This window comes from Chaetodon auriga, chromosome 2, assembly GCF_051107435.1.
Source record: "Chaetodon auriga isolate fChaAug3 chromosome 2, fChaAug3.hap1, whole genome shotgun sequence".
NCBI lineage: Eukaryota > Metazoa > Chordata > Actinopteri > Chaetodontiformes > Chaetodontidae > Chaetodon > Chaetodon auriga.
This window is the reverse complement of record NC_135075.1, coordinates 28,262,534-28,282,830: the sequence shown is the minus strand read 5'-3', so window position 1 is coordinate 28,282,830 and position 20,297 is coordinate 28,262,534. Positions and strand designations below refer to the sequence as shown.

The window sequence follows — 20,297 nt, the reverse complement described above, 5'->3', positions numbered from 1 at the left end:
TCAGCTAAAGGTCACAGCCGGTCATTGCCGAGTCAGATGGCTCAGAGAGAGCAGACAGCCGGAGGAGGGGGGTCAGGAGGACGAGGCGAGGGGAGCAAAAGAGGATGATATGAGGGTAGGAGAGAGGACGGGGTAGAGAAAGACAGGGAGGAAGACAATATGATGAGGAGGAAGGAGGGAGTGGAGGAAAAGATGAAAAGAAGTAAGGGAGGAAAAGGAGGACATCAGCTGCAGTGGAGTGATTTGAATGGCCAGAATCATTTATGTCTAATAGCTGTTAACAACATTTTACACCAATTTTAGAACATTTTCCAGCACAACAGGCAGCAAACTTGAGCACCAACAGACTCCATCACAGCAGCCACAGCAGCTACACAGACACGAACACTTAAGTCAGACACCAAACCGAGAAGATGAGCGAGCAAGACAGGATGTGCACGTGGGCGAAACACGTGGCCTATGACCAGTCAATCATACAGCAGTTCATAACAACGCAGCGCAGTGACGATGCAGCCATTTCACACGGGAGACGGGCGTGTAAGCAGATCCACATATGCACATCGGACCAGCGTTAGACCTGTTTGTCCCTGCTGGCAGAGGCTCCACCCTGCAGGGCAGTTTACACACTTCATCATGCAGAGTTACGTTGAGCTTTTGTGATGAAGAAGTTTTTGTTTCACATCTCGACACGCTCCACATTTTAGAGCCACCACAGTAATCAAGGGCTATAATGAAATGACATATCACATGGTACAGTATCGCTGCACAGTGGCAGTAATTACAGTCACATTGTGTCCTCCAGTAGCTGACTGGACTGAGCTCTCAGCAGGGGTCTGTCTGACAGGATCATCAGCGCCCTCAAGTCTTTGGTTTCTTTGATTCACTTCAAAATCTGCAAACTTCCCAAAACACCTCAATGCATTTGAGTTGCATCACTTTACAGGAAGTCCTTCTATTCCATTATATCACATCATATTATGTTATGTTATATTATAAATAGACTAATGCATATTGTGAAACGTCTCCTAATCGGAGATGCTGCAGTTCCCTGTTTCCTGCATCCGTGGAAGGAAATGATCAAGGAAAGAAAGGTAAGACAAACTATATGAGAGAGGGAAAGAAGAAATAAGCAGTTTAAGAGCTCTTGAAGGGTAAAGAGAAAGAAAGGAAGGAAAGGAAAGGATAAACAAGAGCAAAGCAGAAAGTTTAGGCAGGGGCAACAATAGCAAAGAGGAAAGAAGGAGATGAGGAGGGAGAAAGAGAATAAAAAAATCAATGATGAAAAGAGAGGAAAGGGAGAAAGGGAAGGAGAAAAGGGCAGGAAGAGAGAGAGAAGCTTGTTAATTCCTCCCTCCCCCCTTCTTTCTCAGTCCTCGGATGACTCGACAGTCTGGGTAGTCAGAAATAGCACAGGCAGCTGTGTGTGTGTATGTGTGTGTGTGTTTGTGTGTGTGTTTGTGTACGTGTGTGTGTGTGAGAGAGAGAGAGTTATAGGTCATAGGTGCACACAATTTGCTTGCTTGCCAATTTCCATGAGAAAGGCTATAGGGGGAGGAAGCAGGGGGGCGCACGCACACACACATGCGCGCACACACACACACACACACACACACACACACACACACACACACACACACACACACACACACACACTCCATTGACTTTGGAAGTCATGGTCACAGTGCAGCCAACAAGTGTGGGAACTTTGGTCCACCATACTCCCACTGCTGGTTTCAACAGTGGGAAAAGTGAGACGGAGGTGTGTATTTTTGTGTTGGTGTGTGTGTGTGTGTGTGTGTGTGTGTGTGTGTGTGGTTGAAGTCAATTAGCATCATCCCTCCTCATCTTTCTATATGTCTCCTTTCTACTTCTCGTCTTTCCGTCTTAGCTCTGAAAAAGGAAACGTCATTTTCAACACATCTCGTTTGGGACGACACGCCGTCACGTTTCACAAGCTGCAGCAGGAGGCAGCGAATCACAGCCAGTTCTATTTTATACTGACATATTGAAATTCAGTCTATCATGACACAGTAAACTTAACGAACCGACAGCGTGGAATAGACGGAGCAGATCAGGGCAGAGAGAAGGAGAGTGGAGCATTAGCCTCGTCTAAATTTAGCGTGCTAATCCAGGGAACTCCCATGTTAAACCGTGAGTCTCATCTGGAACGCTAGCAATGCTAACACTATCAGTGAGTAGGTCACAGACCGATACAAGGTCCTGCTCACACAATCAAGGAGAAGTGAATATGACTTATAATATCACACACTCCTGCAACGTTTAAGCTTAGACTTCACTTTTACGAGCTTGGTATTATGATCATGTCAGCATTAGGAAGCTAATTAGCTACAGATTAGCTTGTTGACAACACTCCAGCAAGAAATCAACTTCCTGAGCGAAGATACATCTGTCGTGGTTAATGTTATCATTAAAAACTGACAACAGACCTAAAACATGAACATACACATTACAAGCTACCCACTGTCACATCTCTGCATGTAAGAAACAAGGTTAGAGCTGCTAATATGTTGGCATTGGTGTACATGTTGGCTGGTAAGAAACAGGAAACTTCAGAACGGAAACTTAAGGGATTATTATCCAAAATATGTACGCCTATGTTGTTGACATTTATGTTTATGCAAAATAAAAATCAGGCAGGATGTTATATGATTTTTTAAAACTCAGCTAAAATATAAATTGGCCTTAAACAACCCAGCATACTGTAACCATGTAGTCTACAGTCAGGCGAACAGACAGTCATTCCAGTCTGGACCAAACAGGTGGACCCACATTAGCATCCCCAGAAATATACCGCTCGCATGGTAAAACTGCCTTATGAACTGTGCCTCAAACACGAATGAAAGTGCCTTCACACAGGTCACAGCTTCGAGCTCATCATTTGGCCTCCGATCACACATCTGTGATTCGTTGTTGTCTTGAACAACACATGAAGAGCAGCGTGGATGACCGACTGCTCAGAGCCACTTGGAGCTCCGCAGTCTGCTGAATGCTTGAAGAAGCTGTGCACATCACTGGGGTTGATGGTGAGCTCTCAAGTCATTTTATTCACTTGTTTTAGTTTTTTTTTAGCACTTCCTACCTTCCTATGCTAACACATCAGAATGATGTAACACTGTGAAACAGGATTTCAAAGAAACAAAAACATACATTACTTGTAGTTTTATTTTTCAAGGTTTCTCTTTGATTTATTTCTTTATCTGCTTGCTGAGACGGACTACGGTTAGTTTGAAGTTGAAACACATGCAAAGTGTCTCCATACTGTTTATGTGTGTTGGTATGTTCTTCCCCAGCCTGTCGGCTGTAATAACTTAAGCTATACTTTTCCGTTCCAGCACCGGCGACATAAAAGTAATGTAGACTTCAAACAAATGACACAACATCTGCCCGGTGGCTGGTGCAAATAAAAATGAGTCACTCTTCATACATGTGGTAACTTTTTCATCTCCTGTTCCTGCTTCCTCACTTCCTTTGAGAAAATGACTAGGCGGCCTTTCGACATCTCAAAAATAAAATAGGATATGATGTAACTTTATAAGAAGCAATACCAAAGCAATACAGAATGCATAATGCAGAGCGCTGCATAAATGCACCGAGCGCTCTGGTCCTGCCCACAGTCAGTCAGGCCCGCTGTGTGTTTTAAATGGTCTAAGAGGTTAAATGTTATTTTGGTTTTTAACTGCAGTCTGACAATGCTTTAAAAAATAAAAAAATAAATAAAAATTTAATAGAAGTCTGGCTGAGCTGACATCAGTAACAACAGTTAAACAGAGACAAAACACAGACAAAAGCACCACACACCTCGACACGCGGTCATTAAGGTTAACGACGGAAAAACTGAGTGTATGTTAAAGTCCAAGAGGAAGAAGACCAGAAATCACACACACACACACACACACACACACACACACACACACACACACACACACACACACTGCTCCTCTGTGTACTAGCTGACCTGCAGAGCATTCTGTCTGAAACATATGAAAATCAAACCTCATTATCAGCTGCTTGTCTGGCTCTGTGAGAGTGTGTGTGTATGTGTGTGTGTGTGTGTGTGTGTGTGTGTGTGTGTGTGTGTGTGTGCAAGTGTGTGTGTGATGCTCATTAGAATTCTAGCCAGAAGGAGCTAGACTACCCCTGTCGTCTCGCACCCCCGCACACACAGATACGCACACAGTCCAACGTACACACACACACACACACACACACACACACACACAGTCAGACCCTTGTACACAACACACACACACTCACACAAACACACACACTGTTCATTTGAATGTGAAAGAGAGAGAGAAGTCAGACAGAGTCGCAGAGGGCAGGTCACATGCAGAGGGCTGTGTGTGTGTATGTGTGTGTGTGTGTGTGTGTGTGTGTGTGTGTGTGTGTGTTTGATGGCTCTGATCCAATTTGATACTAGACATAATAGTAATCATTAACAGTCTACAGTGGGTGTATATGTACACACATGCACACATTCACAGCCCATCAGGTTAGTAACAGTGGTTCAATCCCTGCTGCCATCGTGCCCTTGAGCCAAGGTGTCAAAATCTGAAATCTGTATTACAGTAATCTATATATAATCTATATTTTTAAGGTTGGCCAGGATCATGATAAATGTTAGTATGATAAAAGTGTAGAGGTCATTTCCTTTCAGGCTGTTTTCATTAATCTGCTCGTTATTTCCTCAATGATCAATTAATCATTTACAGCAGAAAATACTGAGGTGATGTTATCAAAAGTCTCATCAACAGTCCAAAACCCAAAGAGATTCAATTCAGCATGTTAGACGAGGAACAGCAGCACGTTCACCCACTTCAGAGGCTGAAAACTTCAATGTTTGCCATTTTTCTCAAAGTAATTGCTGGTTATGTTTTTGTCAACTGAATAATCAATTAATCGATTGACTTTCCTTCCAACATCTGGCTGATGCCGCTGGTGGTTCTTACGGCTACTATCAGTTTGGTTATATGGGATCTAGATTTAATTTATTTTATTTAGGGATTCACTGAATCTGTACTTAGATAAAACTGGTTTCTAGCATCTGATGCCTTTTCAGCTAAACATTTTCAATGTTTTTCTTTCCATTATTTCCATTTCTGCACAACTTTGCTGCCTAAAATTCAACAGCTGATATTCTCAAACATCAGCTGCAGCCGGAGGTCTGAAGGTCTGAAGCTGACTCACATCGTTTTCTAAAAGCTGAGTTTCTTTTAGCAGTGATGACCCGCAGAGTTTGGAAAAGAAGCGTTGGATTTTCTCTTGTTTGTGAGCGCGTTGATGGTGTTTCAGTGACCGTCAGAAGTGCTGACGTGACAAAAATCTGCTGAAAATTTTCAAGGACAACCCTGCAATGCTGAAACTGCAGGTGTGTGTGTGTTAAGTAAGGTGAATGCAGTTGTGCGAAAGCGTGTAAGGTCAATCCTGCAAAGGAGGGGTGTGTGTGTGTGTGTGTGTGTGTGTGAGCCAGACATGCTGTCCCTCTACAAACAGTGTGTTGCTGCCAAACCAAAACCAGCTCAGCCGGTCCTTACACACACACGTACACACACCTGGCTAGACACAACAATGTCTGAATGCTCTGAATGTCTGACCCTGTGTGTGCGTGTGTGTGTGTGTGTGTGTGTGTGTGTGTGTGTGTGTGTGTGTGCCTGGGAAAATCGATTCCACATTAATAAACAATGGTGATGAATTCAAAGCACATCAAGCTGTGGCTTCAGTTTGTGTGAATGTGTGTGTAAAACAGGTCAATATTACAAATAATGCTAATGTATTGCATGGCCGTGTGTTCCAACTGTGTGTGTGTGCGTGCGTGCATGCGTGCGTGTGTGTGTGTTCCCTGTGATTCAACAGGCTGTTTTCCCTGAGCTAGCATCTAGCTTCAGCCTCACTGAAAGCTCTACTGATTAATATTTTATATTAACAATGAATCGTGTAATGAGAAAGGAGTCGCTCGCACTGATGAACCTTCAGAGGATTATCACCGTCTCTGCAGCTTTTCAGCCTCTTTTATCTCATACTTTTGATAGATGTTTTCAGCAATGAAGACGATGTTAGCCATTAGCTGCTGAAGAAAGGGGAACATCTACCAGCTCAGGCGCCAGGAGCTGGTGAGGACCAAACCAGAGCTAAAGGAAGTTTCTATTGAAGTCTTACGTAGTTCCACCTCTTCATCTCTTAAAATCTTAAAAATTAAAATAACTTGATTCATGTCCACACTGTGGCCATAGTGTGTGATGAGGTGTTGCAAGTGGACACTGATTCACTTTAAAGGTTGAGATCCACTGTAATAAACATGATCATCTAACTCTAAGGCGTCATTTAATGAGGGTACAGTTCTTTAGGTCCTCGTTTTCTCCAGCAAACAACGCTAACTTAAAATCTGTCCAACTTCTCAGTGCTGCCCTGGGAAACGACACAAACATGTGAATGCTTTAAGGCGTCGTCTGGATCACCACGCAGCTGCCGCCGGGCAAGACGCCGAAGCTTCACCTGCCTCACCAGAGCAGCCCCGTCGAAGCAGAAGGAACAGTAGAAACACCTGGCTTTGAAAACCTCTTTTCTTCCCCAGAGAATCTGCTCGAATGATGATCCTCCACATGAATCAACTCGCCCTCTCCTTTGTGCCTGAGAGAGCGATAACCTCCGCTTTAGACGCAACAAATCGCTGCAGAAACCCAAACAAGATCCCTGTGACAAAGCCATTCAAATGAGGCATGGCAAGGAGAGTTTAAAAAAGGAAAGACTGAGCGAGGGAGGTGGAGTGAAGCAAGGGAAAAAGTGAAAATATTTCACTGTCTGGGTATTTCACGTTGGATTCTCAGTAGTTTTCGTACAAAAGAACAGAATTTCTGCCGGTCGGAAAAATTCTGAGGTCAACGTTTCTCATGTGTGGAAGAAATCCAACACACACCTGGACGTTCTGTTTCTTCTTCAGTCTCAGTGCATGAAGGAGCAGAGCAAATCTGGAGTTCACAGCTGACAGTGACTTACATTTCTCTGCCGCATCAGTGTCACAAATGTTTACAATGAGTGGATCTGGAGTTGAGTAATGAAGGCTTAATGGATGGATGGATGGCAAACAAGCTGGGAAACTGGCGCTGTGCCTGCAGAGCACAAAACGATATGGGCCTCATATATATCTGTGTGTGTGTGTGTGTGTGTGTGTGTGTGTGTGTGTGTGTGTGTGTGTGCCAGCTGGCAAGGCCTCCCCTCTCTTCACTGAACGAGGTGTGGGAGGTTGTTGGGCACAATGCGAGCAGCGATTGTGTTTCTGATGTTGCCAAGAATCTGTCAGCTCAGGTGTGATGGGGACTGTTTTCAAGAAACTTGTTGGCTCGCGGTTTGCTTCCTGCAACAAGACTCTCCCCTCGCTGTCCCGTTCGCAGGAGGCAGAGTACCGACCTTTTAAGAAGGCCCTCAAAAGGAAAAGCCTCCCTCTCTCTAAGGCCTTTTGGCTAACGAGACTGAGACATCGGGCTCAAAACAACATGAGGTGGAGTCTGATGCGATAAGCGTGACGCTCTCAAGGCTGGAAATTATTCAAAGTAAAAACCTTGATCGGACGCCTGAATCTGATCAAGGTTGGAAGCCTTAAATGTCATGTTTTGAGCTTCTAAATTTTATATTTTTGGCCTTGTTGTGCTCTCCCATGCTTACTCTGACTGCACATTCAAGGCCTTCACAGTGACTTCGATGGAATCAAAATTGGCAAGTTTAGCGTTAGCAAACAGTTGCCTATTTACATCTAACAGACGCCGAGCGACATCATCATTCATTTAGAGCTGTGTTTGTGTTCCCCGATGAATTAAAGTCCAATATTCGTTCTCTTTTTAGTGAAAACTGTTTTGGTTTTTTTTCCAATTAATTGATGTTTAGTCTAAAATTTCAGAAGGCAGTGAAAAGTTCCCAGAGTCCTCAAACTGTTTACTTTGTCCAATCAACACAAAGTTTCTGTGAATAAGCTCATGTTAGAGTTTTCTAAACTCTCACTTTTCCTCATCAACACTAAAACATGAGTCTTCAGATTTATTCTTTCTTAAGAGTAAAAGCTCAGTTTTTGATGAAGGGCCAGAATGGAGAGAAGAGGTTTTCACATTTGGCCCCAGCCCTGGAAACGTTACGGTTACTTCAACACACAGCATCATTATGATAACATTTTATTTTGATGTGGTCACTGGCTTTGATGCTCTTCCCCTTTTTGCCCTAAAAACACTTAAATCACATCATTAGCGTGCAAATAAAGTTGACGACTGTGTCTGTGTGCTGTTCTTTCCTGCTGCTTTGTCTAGACACACCATCGTGTGGCCTCCGTGTGCTTGTGTCGGTCGGAGGAGGTGGGGGTCGTGGTCGTTAAAGTGGAGCTCGGCTTCTCTCGGGCCCGGTGTTTATAATAAGAACTGCTTGTGCGTTGTCCCTCTGTGTTTGCATAGTTGAATGTATAATGATCATTTTTAGTAATATAAACAGAGAGGCGGGGTCAGAGTGTTGCCTGTGCCTGTGTGTGTGTGCGTGCGTGTGTGTGTGTGTGTGTGTGTGTAGATGCAAATGATGTGGTCCCAGCTGTTTCCTATGGGCCAGAGGGCAAAGTGAGGCAGACACAGTCCTCCCTGCAAGTCTGCGTGTGTGTATGTGATTGTGCATGTGTAGGGGTCAAGCCCACGGTCATGAGCATCCATGTCATGTGTGTTGGGGGGTTGAGAGTGTGTGTGTGTGTGTGTGCTTTGCAGACTGAGGTGTCTATTGTCTAGACTGGGTCTCGCAGTCTGGAGCAGAGCAGCTGACTGAGTGACGTCTCGGCTCTACTGTACACGTACATGGTTTTAAAAGAACAACATCTGTGCTGTGTTTCACTGTCAGGAACAGGAATCATCTGCATGTTCAAAGAAAATCACATTTCCTGCCACAACATGCAGTCAAGCACAGCATGCAGCATGTTTGAGCACTGCATAGAAATATATGGACCTTCAATGGGAAACACTTAACTCCAGCCCTCACGAGCCAGTGCAACTGTTGCAAGACTGACGTGAAACTTATCTGAGTTCTGAGATCTTATCTGAGACAAAGCCTTCAATCAGCATGTTGATGATGGTACAGCCAGTCTGCTCTCAGTCTGTCAGTCAGCTGTCAGTTTCTGTATTAGACCAGCACATTAACGGGCAGCATTGTGAGCCGGTAATGCTTGAAGCAACAAACACATCAGCAGCACTTTATTAAAGGCCTCATATATACACACACCTCACTACATCTGCACTCTATAAAACAAGGATTAAACTGAACTAATCAAAGTAATCAGTCAATTCAGTGAGTTTATGAGACGTAATAATAATGAGATTATTATTAATTAGGTAATTAGCTCAACATAATGATAATTAGGGTTATGGGAAACAATGAGAGGTAAACTGCTGCAAAATATTACTAAATGATACACGCACACACACTCACACACACATTTCCAAGCCCCCACTGCTGCGACAATGAACCTTTCACCCCTCCCCCTCCCTGCCTTCTCCTGACCCGACCCTTGACCTTTGCCCTCCCACACACACCCGGGCTGCCTCACTTCACCCCCGGCCCCTGCAGATGCTGAGCAACGTGGGTTTCATATGCAAAAAAATCCTCCATCAACACAACAAGCATTTGCATACACACATCTGAATATCTGAATTTGTAATGGTAATTACATGCAAACCAAATGTGTGGAGACTGAATCATTCATGTTTCTGAATTCTGGGTCAACATGATGTCTTCATCAGGCTGCCACAGACATTTAATAACATTACAACAGATACGTGTTTGTTTAAGGGCTGCGTTTCTTTCCAAATCATCTAAAATGACTCTGCTACGTTCACATTAAAAATTAATATCAGTTAATTCAAACAGAACAACAGATGGTCCTTCAAGCAGCTGAAGAGAGTCACCAACAGCTAAAGCAGACACGTTTCAGACGAACTGCCTCTAAACTGACTGAACCCTGGCTCACTAATTAAACACTTTGAGCTACGTTAAAGAAACCCAAACGACAAATGACACCAAATAGCAGGTATGCAGCTGTTTGGAAAATTAGACAGCCACACAGAACCTTTGGCTCTGACTAAATAATGAAACACACGTTGCAATCTAGACCATGTTGTCAGCTGATGCTTTGGAAAGCCAATGGCAGCTTATCCAGGCTCAGACTAGTTAATGCTCCCTCTTATTAACAAAGTTACTACCTATATTGTTTTAAATGTAATTTTTTAATTCAATGTGGACACACAACAATAAGGCAAAAAAACTTTCTCAAGGTTATAAACTAATGCCTGCCAACATATCAGCTGATGACCAAATACGAGACAAAGATCTGATGTCTTTAAATAGCTTTTTTATATATTTATACATTTTTTGTCAGTTGACACTGCTCGTAGACTAATTTACAAAAGCCAAAAGACACTTTTAAGAGTTTTCTTTGCACATAATCAGATGTTAATGTGAGCAAAACTAGACAATCCTACAGCAACAGCCAGACTAATTAATGGAAGACAAGACATAGTTGTTTTGAGCTACTTAAAAACAGACTACAATTGAAGTATTTAGAGGACCAGACAGCCATACAGGCTTTTTCTGCTTCAGACTAATTAATGAAAAACAAGAGACAATCTCTTCCACATTGTCACATGACACTCTTTGCATATATAGGCAGACAGTCATTGCCTTTATTTATAGCGCAGCCTCTTGGTCCTCAGACAGTCTCTGTATGGATTTATTCACACTGCGAGACAGACATGTAAGGCTGGCTCTGACTTCAGACTAATTAATGGGACAATATGGGTCCAGCAGACTACAAGGGCCTCAGCTGAGCAGTCTTGTATGCAGATTATATGCAGAAAGCACACACACAGACAAACTCACACAACCCCCCATTTGACAATGACCTTGACCCCTCGACGTACCGGCTGCATGTATCTGCATATATGCATGATGAGACCAGGATGGTGACTTTTCTCTGGTTTCTGTGCGTGTGTGATTGGTGTCTAGACCAAGAAACAATGAACAGCTGAGAGGTTGAATGAAAGGCATGAAGGAAGCGAAGAAGAAAGGAAGGAAGCAAGGCAGGAGGATGTGAGCGAAGAAGGAAAGAGGCCAGGAAGGAGGGAAAGAAGAAGGAAAGAATAGAAATTAAAGACAGCAGAGACTCAACTGTAGAGCTGCAAGTCCGAGAGGTCGCTGGTTACGAAGTGCTTTAGTCCACTCTGCAGTTTTTTAATGGTGCCTTCACTGTTTCTTAACAAAGGAAGGCAGGACTTTCTTAGATAAACATGATCCTATAGGTTTATGTTATTCTAAGCTTTGTGATTGGATGTTCCATGCCGACATGCACCAACACAGATATTAATGATTTGAACCAACTTTGATGCCCCAAGTCCTAGAAAAGCTCCAGCTATGAGTCGAGTGGCGTTGTCTATGGGAAAAATGAATCAAACGACAACAGGAACAGTCAATGGAAAACACTCTTCCCGGCTACTACTGACGTGCTCTTGAGCAACTGCTCCAGTGTGACTTTGGCTGTACTGGGCAGCTCCCAGTATCATGTGTTACATGAGACACGCAAACAAAGAGCACCCAGCCGAGGCGACTTTCAGCGGATAAATCATTTCTTCCCAGACAAATTACTGTCTGTTTATCGTATATGTGGATTAAAGCAGTTCTGGTTGTGGGACAACGCCAGCTGTCAATCAAAGAGAAGAAAACACAAAAGGCAGAGTGTGATCCACACAGGCTTCTGTAAACACAAATGACATCGACATGAAGAGGCGAATGTAGAACAAAAGGTTTGCTATAATTTTACAAAGCCTCCGTCAGCTGACTATCACAACATCACATGTACGCACACACAGAAATATACAGTCTCACAGACAGGAAATTAATAGACAAATGCCGACTAACACATGCGCACACACACACACACACACACACACACACACACACACACACACACACACACACACACGGACTACTGAGACAGCCAGACAGAGAGGTTTACATAATAAGTCTAGGAGGCCAGCCAGAACAGACTCAATCATTTAATTTCCATGATTCACTGAGTGAGAGAAAAAGAGACAGAACGAGACAGAGACAGAAGGAAAGAAAGAAAACTAATCAATGAAAACTCAAAGACAGAGACAAGAAAGACCACGTCTGAAAATGGGAGCGTCGAACCCTCATTTCACTTTTTTGTCTTGTTTTTTTTGCCACTCAGTTGCCTCCTGGATTCATTGAACTCTCTCTCCGAGGCTGCAGTCACACCTAAAATAACACTCATATCTGATCATATTGGATAACTGTTATTCTTCTATCAATACATTCCGAACACTACACCTCTACAAACTGACAACACCGTCAAAAAGAGCAGTACGAACTTCAGTTACAGCGCGCGCCTGACTGATGAAATCGACTCTTTGTCTTTCTTTGCATTGTTGTGTCTCGTCGCTCACACCGTTTCAGCTACGCTACAGTGACAGCCGCATTTATGGCTGCTATTTCAGTTAAACGGTGGAAAAGTTGCTTCTGGTACGGCTATTAGAGTTTGAGCGATCAAAGAGCAAGCTGCACGCAGGTTGCCTCAGGATGTAGTTCTGCACCACGTACATGCTGTCAAAAGTGGAAGCAGATTTTTCTTTTTTTTACGCTGATTAGTAAACATCATCTCTGTGTCACATGGGGGCTGCAGCCTGAACAGGAAGTGGAGAGTGATGTTTTTCTACAGAATGACACATGAATGTGACAGAATGACACATGACAGGTTTCAGATGCAAGAGTGGCTTTTTTCAAGCTAAAAATGCAGTAAATATTGTTGACTTTTGTACACATATTCAATATAAACTAGAAATGGATAATACAATTTCTGAGAAGAGTCGCTGGAACTTTGAGATGTCCCAACAGATAAAGACATCTGCAGCTCACTGCACCAAAATTATAGCTGGAAATTCCAGATATGCTCAGAAAATGATCTCATGCAGCTCTGATGTTGCCTGAGTAGACATTCATGTCCCTTAACCGCTGCTGTAATTAATTAACATTAATGCCCTGTGTCAGCTGCCAAAAGGTCACAGTGAAACTTGGCTGTTGTCTGGTTGAAGCACACTCTGCAAGCTGGTGTCTGCACTCAGCCAACGACTGCGAGCAGTACTCTGTGCGAACTGTCTGCGGCTGCAAGTGGGCAGCATGTCCAATAAATATTAAATCAACGTTTAATATCTTCTGCTGCTCATCTCATCATCAGGTTGTAAGTATCTGCTGTTAATTATGATTCTGCCCTCTCAGCTGACAAAAAATGGGATGTCAATAGGTTGTTTGGAGTCACTGCAATGGAAATGAAAGCACACAAAAGTACAGAGGCACACAACTTTCTTGTTGGGTATCAAACAACCAAAACAACCTCGGTACCAAAGTGCTCCGGGATGACTATCCTTGGGTTTTTTCAACAGTGTGTAGCTTTTATTTAGCTTTTATTTTCCTGTGGATTAAGCGAGCAACAAACTTTCAGCACTGCGATGCTGAATGATGATGTTTAAGTTATGGTTGTTAGCTAGGTTAACCACTCGTAAAGCTCCGGTGAAACACCACTAAAGACGTGGATCGTCGCGAAACAAGACAGGGTACATTATTTACCTTCGCCTGTCTTATGTGAAACACTGGTTTAACAAGTGCTAGTCATGTTGCTTCTAAAGTTACACCATTTCCACCATTATCCGACTGGGCTCCTCCCAATTGTAGATGGTTTTTTCCAGCGTTTTCGTTCAATGTCGTCCATTTTTCGCCCTATGAACAACAACTTTTGGTACTTGATAAAAGGTCCTTGTGGTTTCTTGGTTTGATTGAGCTGAGCAACCGTAAACGATGCAAAACATTGGCATTTTGAGTGTGTGTTAGTGTTTCCTATGCAGAAAATCACTTCTGGCCCTCCATCTGCAGTTCACGCCACAGCAAGAGAGTGACGTGACGTCATCTGCAAACAACCTATCGACTCTTTGAGCTTTTTTCTGAAAGCTGTCAGATATTGACACTAAATCAATGTTTCATCAACACTTGGTTCACCTCTACATACAAAAACTCTACAGCACTGAAGTCAGGGGATCAAACTTGTGACAGGCACAGGAATGTGCGTCGAGCAGGAAGAGTCTCAGCATTTCCTTCCTTTGCCCGACGCTGCAGTCGCCTCCCGTCCATGCACGAACACTGACTCCTTTCCTCGAATTCAATAACCAAAATAAATACCACTACCCTCCAGCTGAACTCTCACACACACACACACACACACACTCAGACAAACACATTTATGTTGGCTATAGAGACAGACTGTGGAGGTGTTGGTGTTAAGAAGGCCAGACATGTAGTAACAAATGTACAGGGAAACCAAGCTGCTGGTAGGAAATGATTCTTACGACCTGATACCAGCAATGACTTCACCGCAGACACACACACACACACACACACACACACACACACACACACACACACACACACACACACACACACATGGCTAGCCTGTGAGTAATGCTGATGTCATGTGCTTTGATTAGCAATGTCTGCTGCTCAGAACAGATGTGTTTTTGCATATTAGTGTGTGTATGTGTTCGCTCTTATATGTCAGAGGGCGTAACAGGTACATGTAAGCCTGCAATTACAACTTCACAGATCCAGATGAGGAACAATGTGCGGGAGAGACGGAGAGACGGATGAATGAGAGTTTGAAGTGAGTCAGGGGCTCTGTAGTTCCTTCACAAGTCCGGGAGGTCTGAGTTGATCTAAATTCAACAACTTAACAGTATTTAAAGGCTTTTAAACACAGCTGTTACAGGTGCACGGGACTGCAGGTTAATCTGAGCTGCCTGTCTGCACTAATGTTAATATATAACAGCATTAGTGATCTGGCCTTTTCCTAATGCAACCAGGACTTAGCTAGTTGAGTTGCTGCTATGTTTTGGCTGAGTGGTATATTAGCTATAAAGCAGCTATAGCTAGCTTTTTTTGTTTTGGATCCCTAGTTTAGCAGTAATTATTACAAATAATTCATATCTGAAAAGACATGTTGCTGAATTTTTTTTAATGAACAAATAAAACCAAAGCTGTCATGTCTGCCTGAGAGGTAATATAATAAAAGATCTGCATTATTTATTTTGAAATGAGAGCTTTTTTATGAGGCTATTCTTAAGAACCTCTGAAGTCCAAATTTAGGGAACCCCTGTTTTTCCCATCATGTCTACATCATCCTTTGATCACCTCATCTCCAGTGTACAACACGGATTATCCTGTTATTCTTTCATCTTTCCTGTCACACTCGGCTGCGTAATGTCCAGTAAAGCCGAAACGCCTTGAACATAACGCTGTTTTTTTAAATACAGGCCAACGCGTCATGAGTTTCAGTCTCCAAACTTAGTTTCTATCAACTCCTACACACTTTTCAATTCAGCAGAATGTTTCTCTCTTTTTGCTGATTTCTCTCTCTCTCTCGGTGTGTCTGCCTTTCCCTCCTGACACCTTGTTCCTTTTGTCTAAAGTTTCGACATGTTCTTCTCGCTCCCTCCCTTCTCTTCTGTCTCCATAGTCTCCTCTCTCCTGCTTTGGTTTATCTGTTTCCCTCCCTCTGTCTTCCAGACTAAACATCATGTCTGTTCTCAGACAGAGGAATTGTGTGTGTGTGTGTGTGTGTGTGTGTGTGTGTATGTGTGTGTGTGTGTGTCTACATTCTTACCTTGCTTTTCTGTTACAAGTCTAGGCAACAATCTGTATTTCACTGATTGATTACTATTCCTACTATTAACATTACAACTGTTAAGATGTATGCTGACATACTTCAGTCCACATCTGGTCACCCCTCATATCCAGTGAAGGGAAATCTGAAGCATGCTATGATACGTCAGACATTCATGTACTCTGAACTTTGTTTCTACCCTTTAGTGAAGGCCCTTTTCCTGTTTCAACATGACAATGCACACGCAGGTCAATAAAGAAGTGGTTTTCCCAGTTTGGTGTGAAAGAACTTGACGGGGCTGCACTGAGGCCTGCCTTCAAGCTCGTCGAACGCCTTGGGATGAAGCAAAAAGCTGACTGCAACCGGAAACAGGAAGAGTGGAGGCTGTTACGAGCAGCAGGTTAACGTCCCAGGAAATGCTACCTTTACAAATAATACTCACACTATTATATAGACACAAATGCTATTACCAAGATGATAACTGAGTCTATCAAGTCTATCATGTATGATGGTTTTACTGTTGTTTAAACTGGTTTGACAGGGCTGAATAAGCATCTGCGTAGGACAGATGACATTTCAAGTAGGCTGCATGGCGAACAGATGACTGGTGACACCAGCATGAACACTTCCTACACATGATTAGGTGAACAAATTACTCACTGGGTTCTCAGTAATTCTTCCTTCCAAATTTAAACCTGGAAAGTCATAAAAAGGCTGTCAAAATATCTCCTCCAAACCGGCCAAGAAAATCAGTTTCTAAATTAATCTTCTTTTTAAGTCTGTAACGAATTGTTTTTCATAAGGTTTCAGGGTTTTGAAGGCTGAATTAATCGCTGTGCATGTTTTCCAGGCTTGGAAACTGAACTCGCCGAATATAGTCTGGCTTTGTGAGGTTAAATGCTTGCTTCCATTCCATTATGAGTTATGTTAAAATTCATATTAATTATATTTGTATTATTTGCTGGATTGATTGAGTGAAGAGCTGCAACGATTAGCACAAAATAATGTCAAAGTAAAGCAGCAAATCCTCACGACTGAGAAGCTGGAACCAGGAAATGTTTGCTTGACAAATTACTTAAACGACTGGTCGGTTATCAAAGTAGTTAAAAAGTATTTTTCTCTTGATTGATTGAGTAAATTGATTAATAAACTTATAGTTTCAGCTATTCTACTATTACAGCTACTTCTAGTATTACCACCACTACAATTAATAGATTAATTGCTTCGTCAATCTGCTGGAAATTCATCTGCAGTAACCCTGATAATCAGTTTCTGCTCAATGTGAATATTTTCTGATTTTCTTGGCGTTCTGTGACCGTAAACCGAATATCTTCATCAGCTGTTGCAGGCAAAACAAGACATTTGAAGACAATATCTTGGACCATTTTCTGGCATATCCTTGCATCGTCTTGTCCAAACAGTTGAATCATGCCTGCTTCAGCTCTGAGGCAGTCTGAGTCAGCCCTGCTAGTGACTTCAGCTGGACACACACACACACACACACACACACACACACACACACACACACACACACACACACAGCTTTCATCTAAATGACCTTTCGGTATTATGACTGTATACATTACCAGCATGGGTGTCCCCAGTGGGACTAGACTAGAACCCCTTAACCCGGCAAGGTTTAGAGGCTCCCTTCACCAAACGACACACAAAGGTACACACATAAAAGCACGCTCACATATAAACATACACACACATACAAACACAGGGATTTCCCGGATACGACCACACACATAAACGTGCGTGCGCGCGCACACATACACGCGCGCACGCACCAGACGGCTAGACAGACGTCTGGCTTTGCTCGAATGACGAAGCGGCGACAAAACTTCCAACTCCCCCCTTTTCCACCGAACAAACCCACCTTTTCCGATAACGTTAAGCTTTCAGTGTCCTCCGCGGTAACTTCCTGACAGTTTGAACGCACTTCAAGGCGTATTTTTACCGTTAAAGAGCAAAGAGGCAGGTTTTTCAAATGAAGCAAGCTGAACGTTAAGATCAAAAAGCAGACACAACGCCAACGGAACTCGAGCGAAAAAATCACATTATCTGTCAAACTTAGCTTTCACAGCGAGCAAAACAGCTTTAAAAAAACACTAAAATGTATGAATGAAGCAAAAGAGGAGATTTATTCATATCGGCTTTGCGGAAAGGGATGGGAAGCTTGCGGTTTTTGGTTCAAGTTCAAAATCAAGCGTTAGTCACAATTGGGTAATTAAAGGGTTCACCGAGGAGAAAACTCTTAATTAAGCTAGCAGTTAACTCACTAGCTTAGATGCTAGTTTCATATAAGGTGCAAACCGCGTAATGTTAGCCGGTCTGGATGAAAAGTCAACGTTAAAAAGCTTAAGTTGTGTACATAAACAGACGTTAATTAGCATCAAAATGAAGGAGGGAGCAAATTTTGTGAGGAAAATCAAGACAGATGCGTGTCAAAAACACAACCCAACATCACATATGCTGAAGAGTGGCCGCTAACACTCCGCAAACTACAAAATTAAGCAAATTTTCTCCTCTCTGCACTTGTGAGGAGGTGAAAATCTGAGCAGATAAAGGAGCCAATGACACAAAAACAAGCTCCGGTGACTTGTTAATCCAAAATACTGAGCGTGCGACGTTAGCTTCACAGTCACGATGTAAACAGTTAAAGAAGTGAGTGAATTAGCAACACGAAAAGTCATGAAAGCCAACTTATACTCACTGATTTCCATGCTCTGGAGGGAGGTGTAGCGCTTGCAGTTACAAGTACAGGAGACATTGGCGGCGGTGGCGTTTAAAACACCCATCAAGTTCAACATTTACGGACTCCTGAAGCCAGACATAAATACTCCAGACGAGGAAGACGGGGAAGGGCTGGAGAGGAGAAAGCGTTCGGAAGAAGAAGAGGGGACCAAAAAAAACCACACCAAACTCCCCCCAAAAATCCTCCCTTTTCTCTTTTCTCTCCAGCCTCTTCTCCTTCCCCTCCGGTCCGTCAGTCCTCCTCCTGTCTCGGCTCTCTCCTCCTCCTCTCGTCGGTTTCTCCTCCTCTTCCTCCGAAATCTATCTATCTATCTATCTATCTATCTATCTATCTATCTATCTATGGACCGTACAAGTGTCGGTACAGCCGTTGAATGTAGTTTGAACGTTGCTGAAATGTAGTTCAGCGTTAGTTTAAATGTCCGGTTCCGACCGTTACAAGGCAGGTTTGATGGTTCCGTGATTTCAGCCGAGTGACCGGCCGGCGACTAATCTGCTAACGGCCGTCTGTCTGGTCCTGTCTGCCTCTCTCTCTCTCTCTCTCTCTCTCTCTCTCTCTCTCTCTCTCTCCCCTTGTCTCTCTGTCTCTCTCCTCTCTCTCTATTTTCTCTTTCTTTCTGTCTCTCTCCTCTCTCTCCTCTCTCTCCAGGGATTTCTCAGTGTCTCTCTCCCTCCCCCGTCTCTCGGTGACACTGTCTCTGTCTGTCTCTCATTTCCAATTTCCACTCTCTTTTCTGGCACATCACAGCTCGGCCGGCGCGTGCAGGGGAAACAGCAGATAGAGGAAAAATAAAGACGAGTCGAGTCTGTTTCTGGTATTTATTTAGCCCCGGAGGACTTTGCAAAAACATACAAGGCCTTGAACAAGTGAGTTTACTAATGACAAGCTGACACATAAATTATTTCCAGTTTTGCATTCATCCACAAAAGAAAAAAAAACAAACTCTGTAATCTACTAGACTATTATTATGATGATGATGTGCTGAGAGCTCTACACAGCAGATAATTACCTAAACAATGAAGGTGCTTTGTTATGGAGCCAAACAGGTGTCGTAAAACAAAAATTGGAAGCAGTAATTGCTAATTCATGCTCTCAAATTAATACATGGTGCACACAAATGACTCATTTGTGCTCTCAGATTCATAAATTGCATGTAGAAATTGCAAATTCATGCTGGCCAGTTCCTTAACTCCCCTCTCAAACTGATATGGCGACTGATACTTAATACTTTAATTGGTGCTCTAGAATAAATAAATGGTGCACATAAATAACTCGTCTCCTTCGTGCTCCTGAATTAGGCAAAGCATTTTTCTAACTGCTAACACAATGCTAAACAGTAATGTTAAGATTTTAAAGTGTTTAAGGAATATCAAAGACACAATTTTGACAAAAAAAAAAAAAAAGCAACTTATAGGCCATGTACTAACTTTTTCCAGAGCTGTCAACCAAAACAAAGACCGCCGTTGAATAGAAACAGCGGTTACAGTTTAGCCCACAGGAGTGATGCTGGGCTGTGGGGCGATTTTGGCCTAGTGGCCGCGCTGGGTATTGCAACGAAATCTGAAGTATCAGCAGTCGCCTTACTAGCTTTTTTTTTTTTTTTTTTGCTGTCAGCCACATTTCATGGTTTTCATGAGCAAACTGACAACAACGGCGGTAAAGTTCAGTAACTGCTGCTGCAAAAACTTCACCTTAATTTGCATGAAATGCTAACGTGTACAAAAGTTATTAATTAGAATGCACAAATTACAGTTTGCTTGAAAGAAGCAGGGAGTTAGCCGT

The 20,297-nt window shown here is 42.9% G+C and overlaps 1 protein-coding gene across 1 annotated transcript in view; it reads right to left on the bottom strand.

The window, feature by feature from the left end:
• pmepa1 (prostate transmembrane protein, androgen induced 1) overlaps positions 1-19,028 on the bottom strand; it is a 36,132-nt gene extending 17,104 nt beyond the window's left edge. Inside the window, exon 1 of the mRNA XM_076745172.1 lies at positions 18,474-19,028. Coding sequence (XP_076601287.1) covers positions 18,474-18,570 — 97 coding nt within the window. The 5' untranslated portion in view covers positions 18,571-19,028. The remainder of the gene's footprint in view (positions 1-18,473) is intronic.
• Between the last annotated feature and the right edge of the window lie 1,269 nt (positions 19,029-20,297).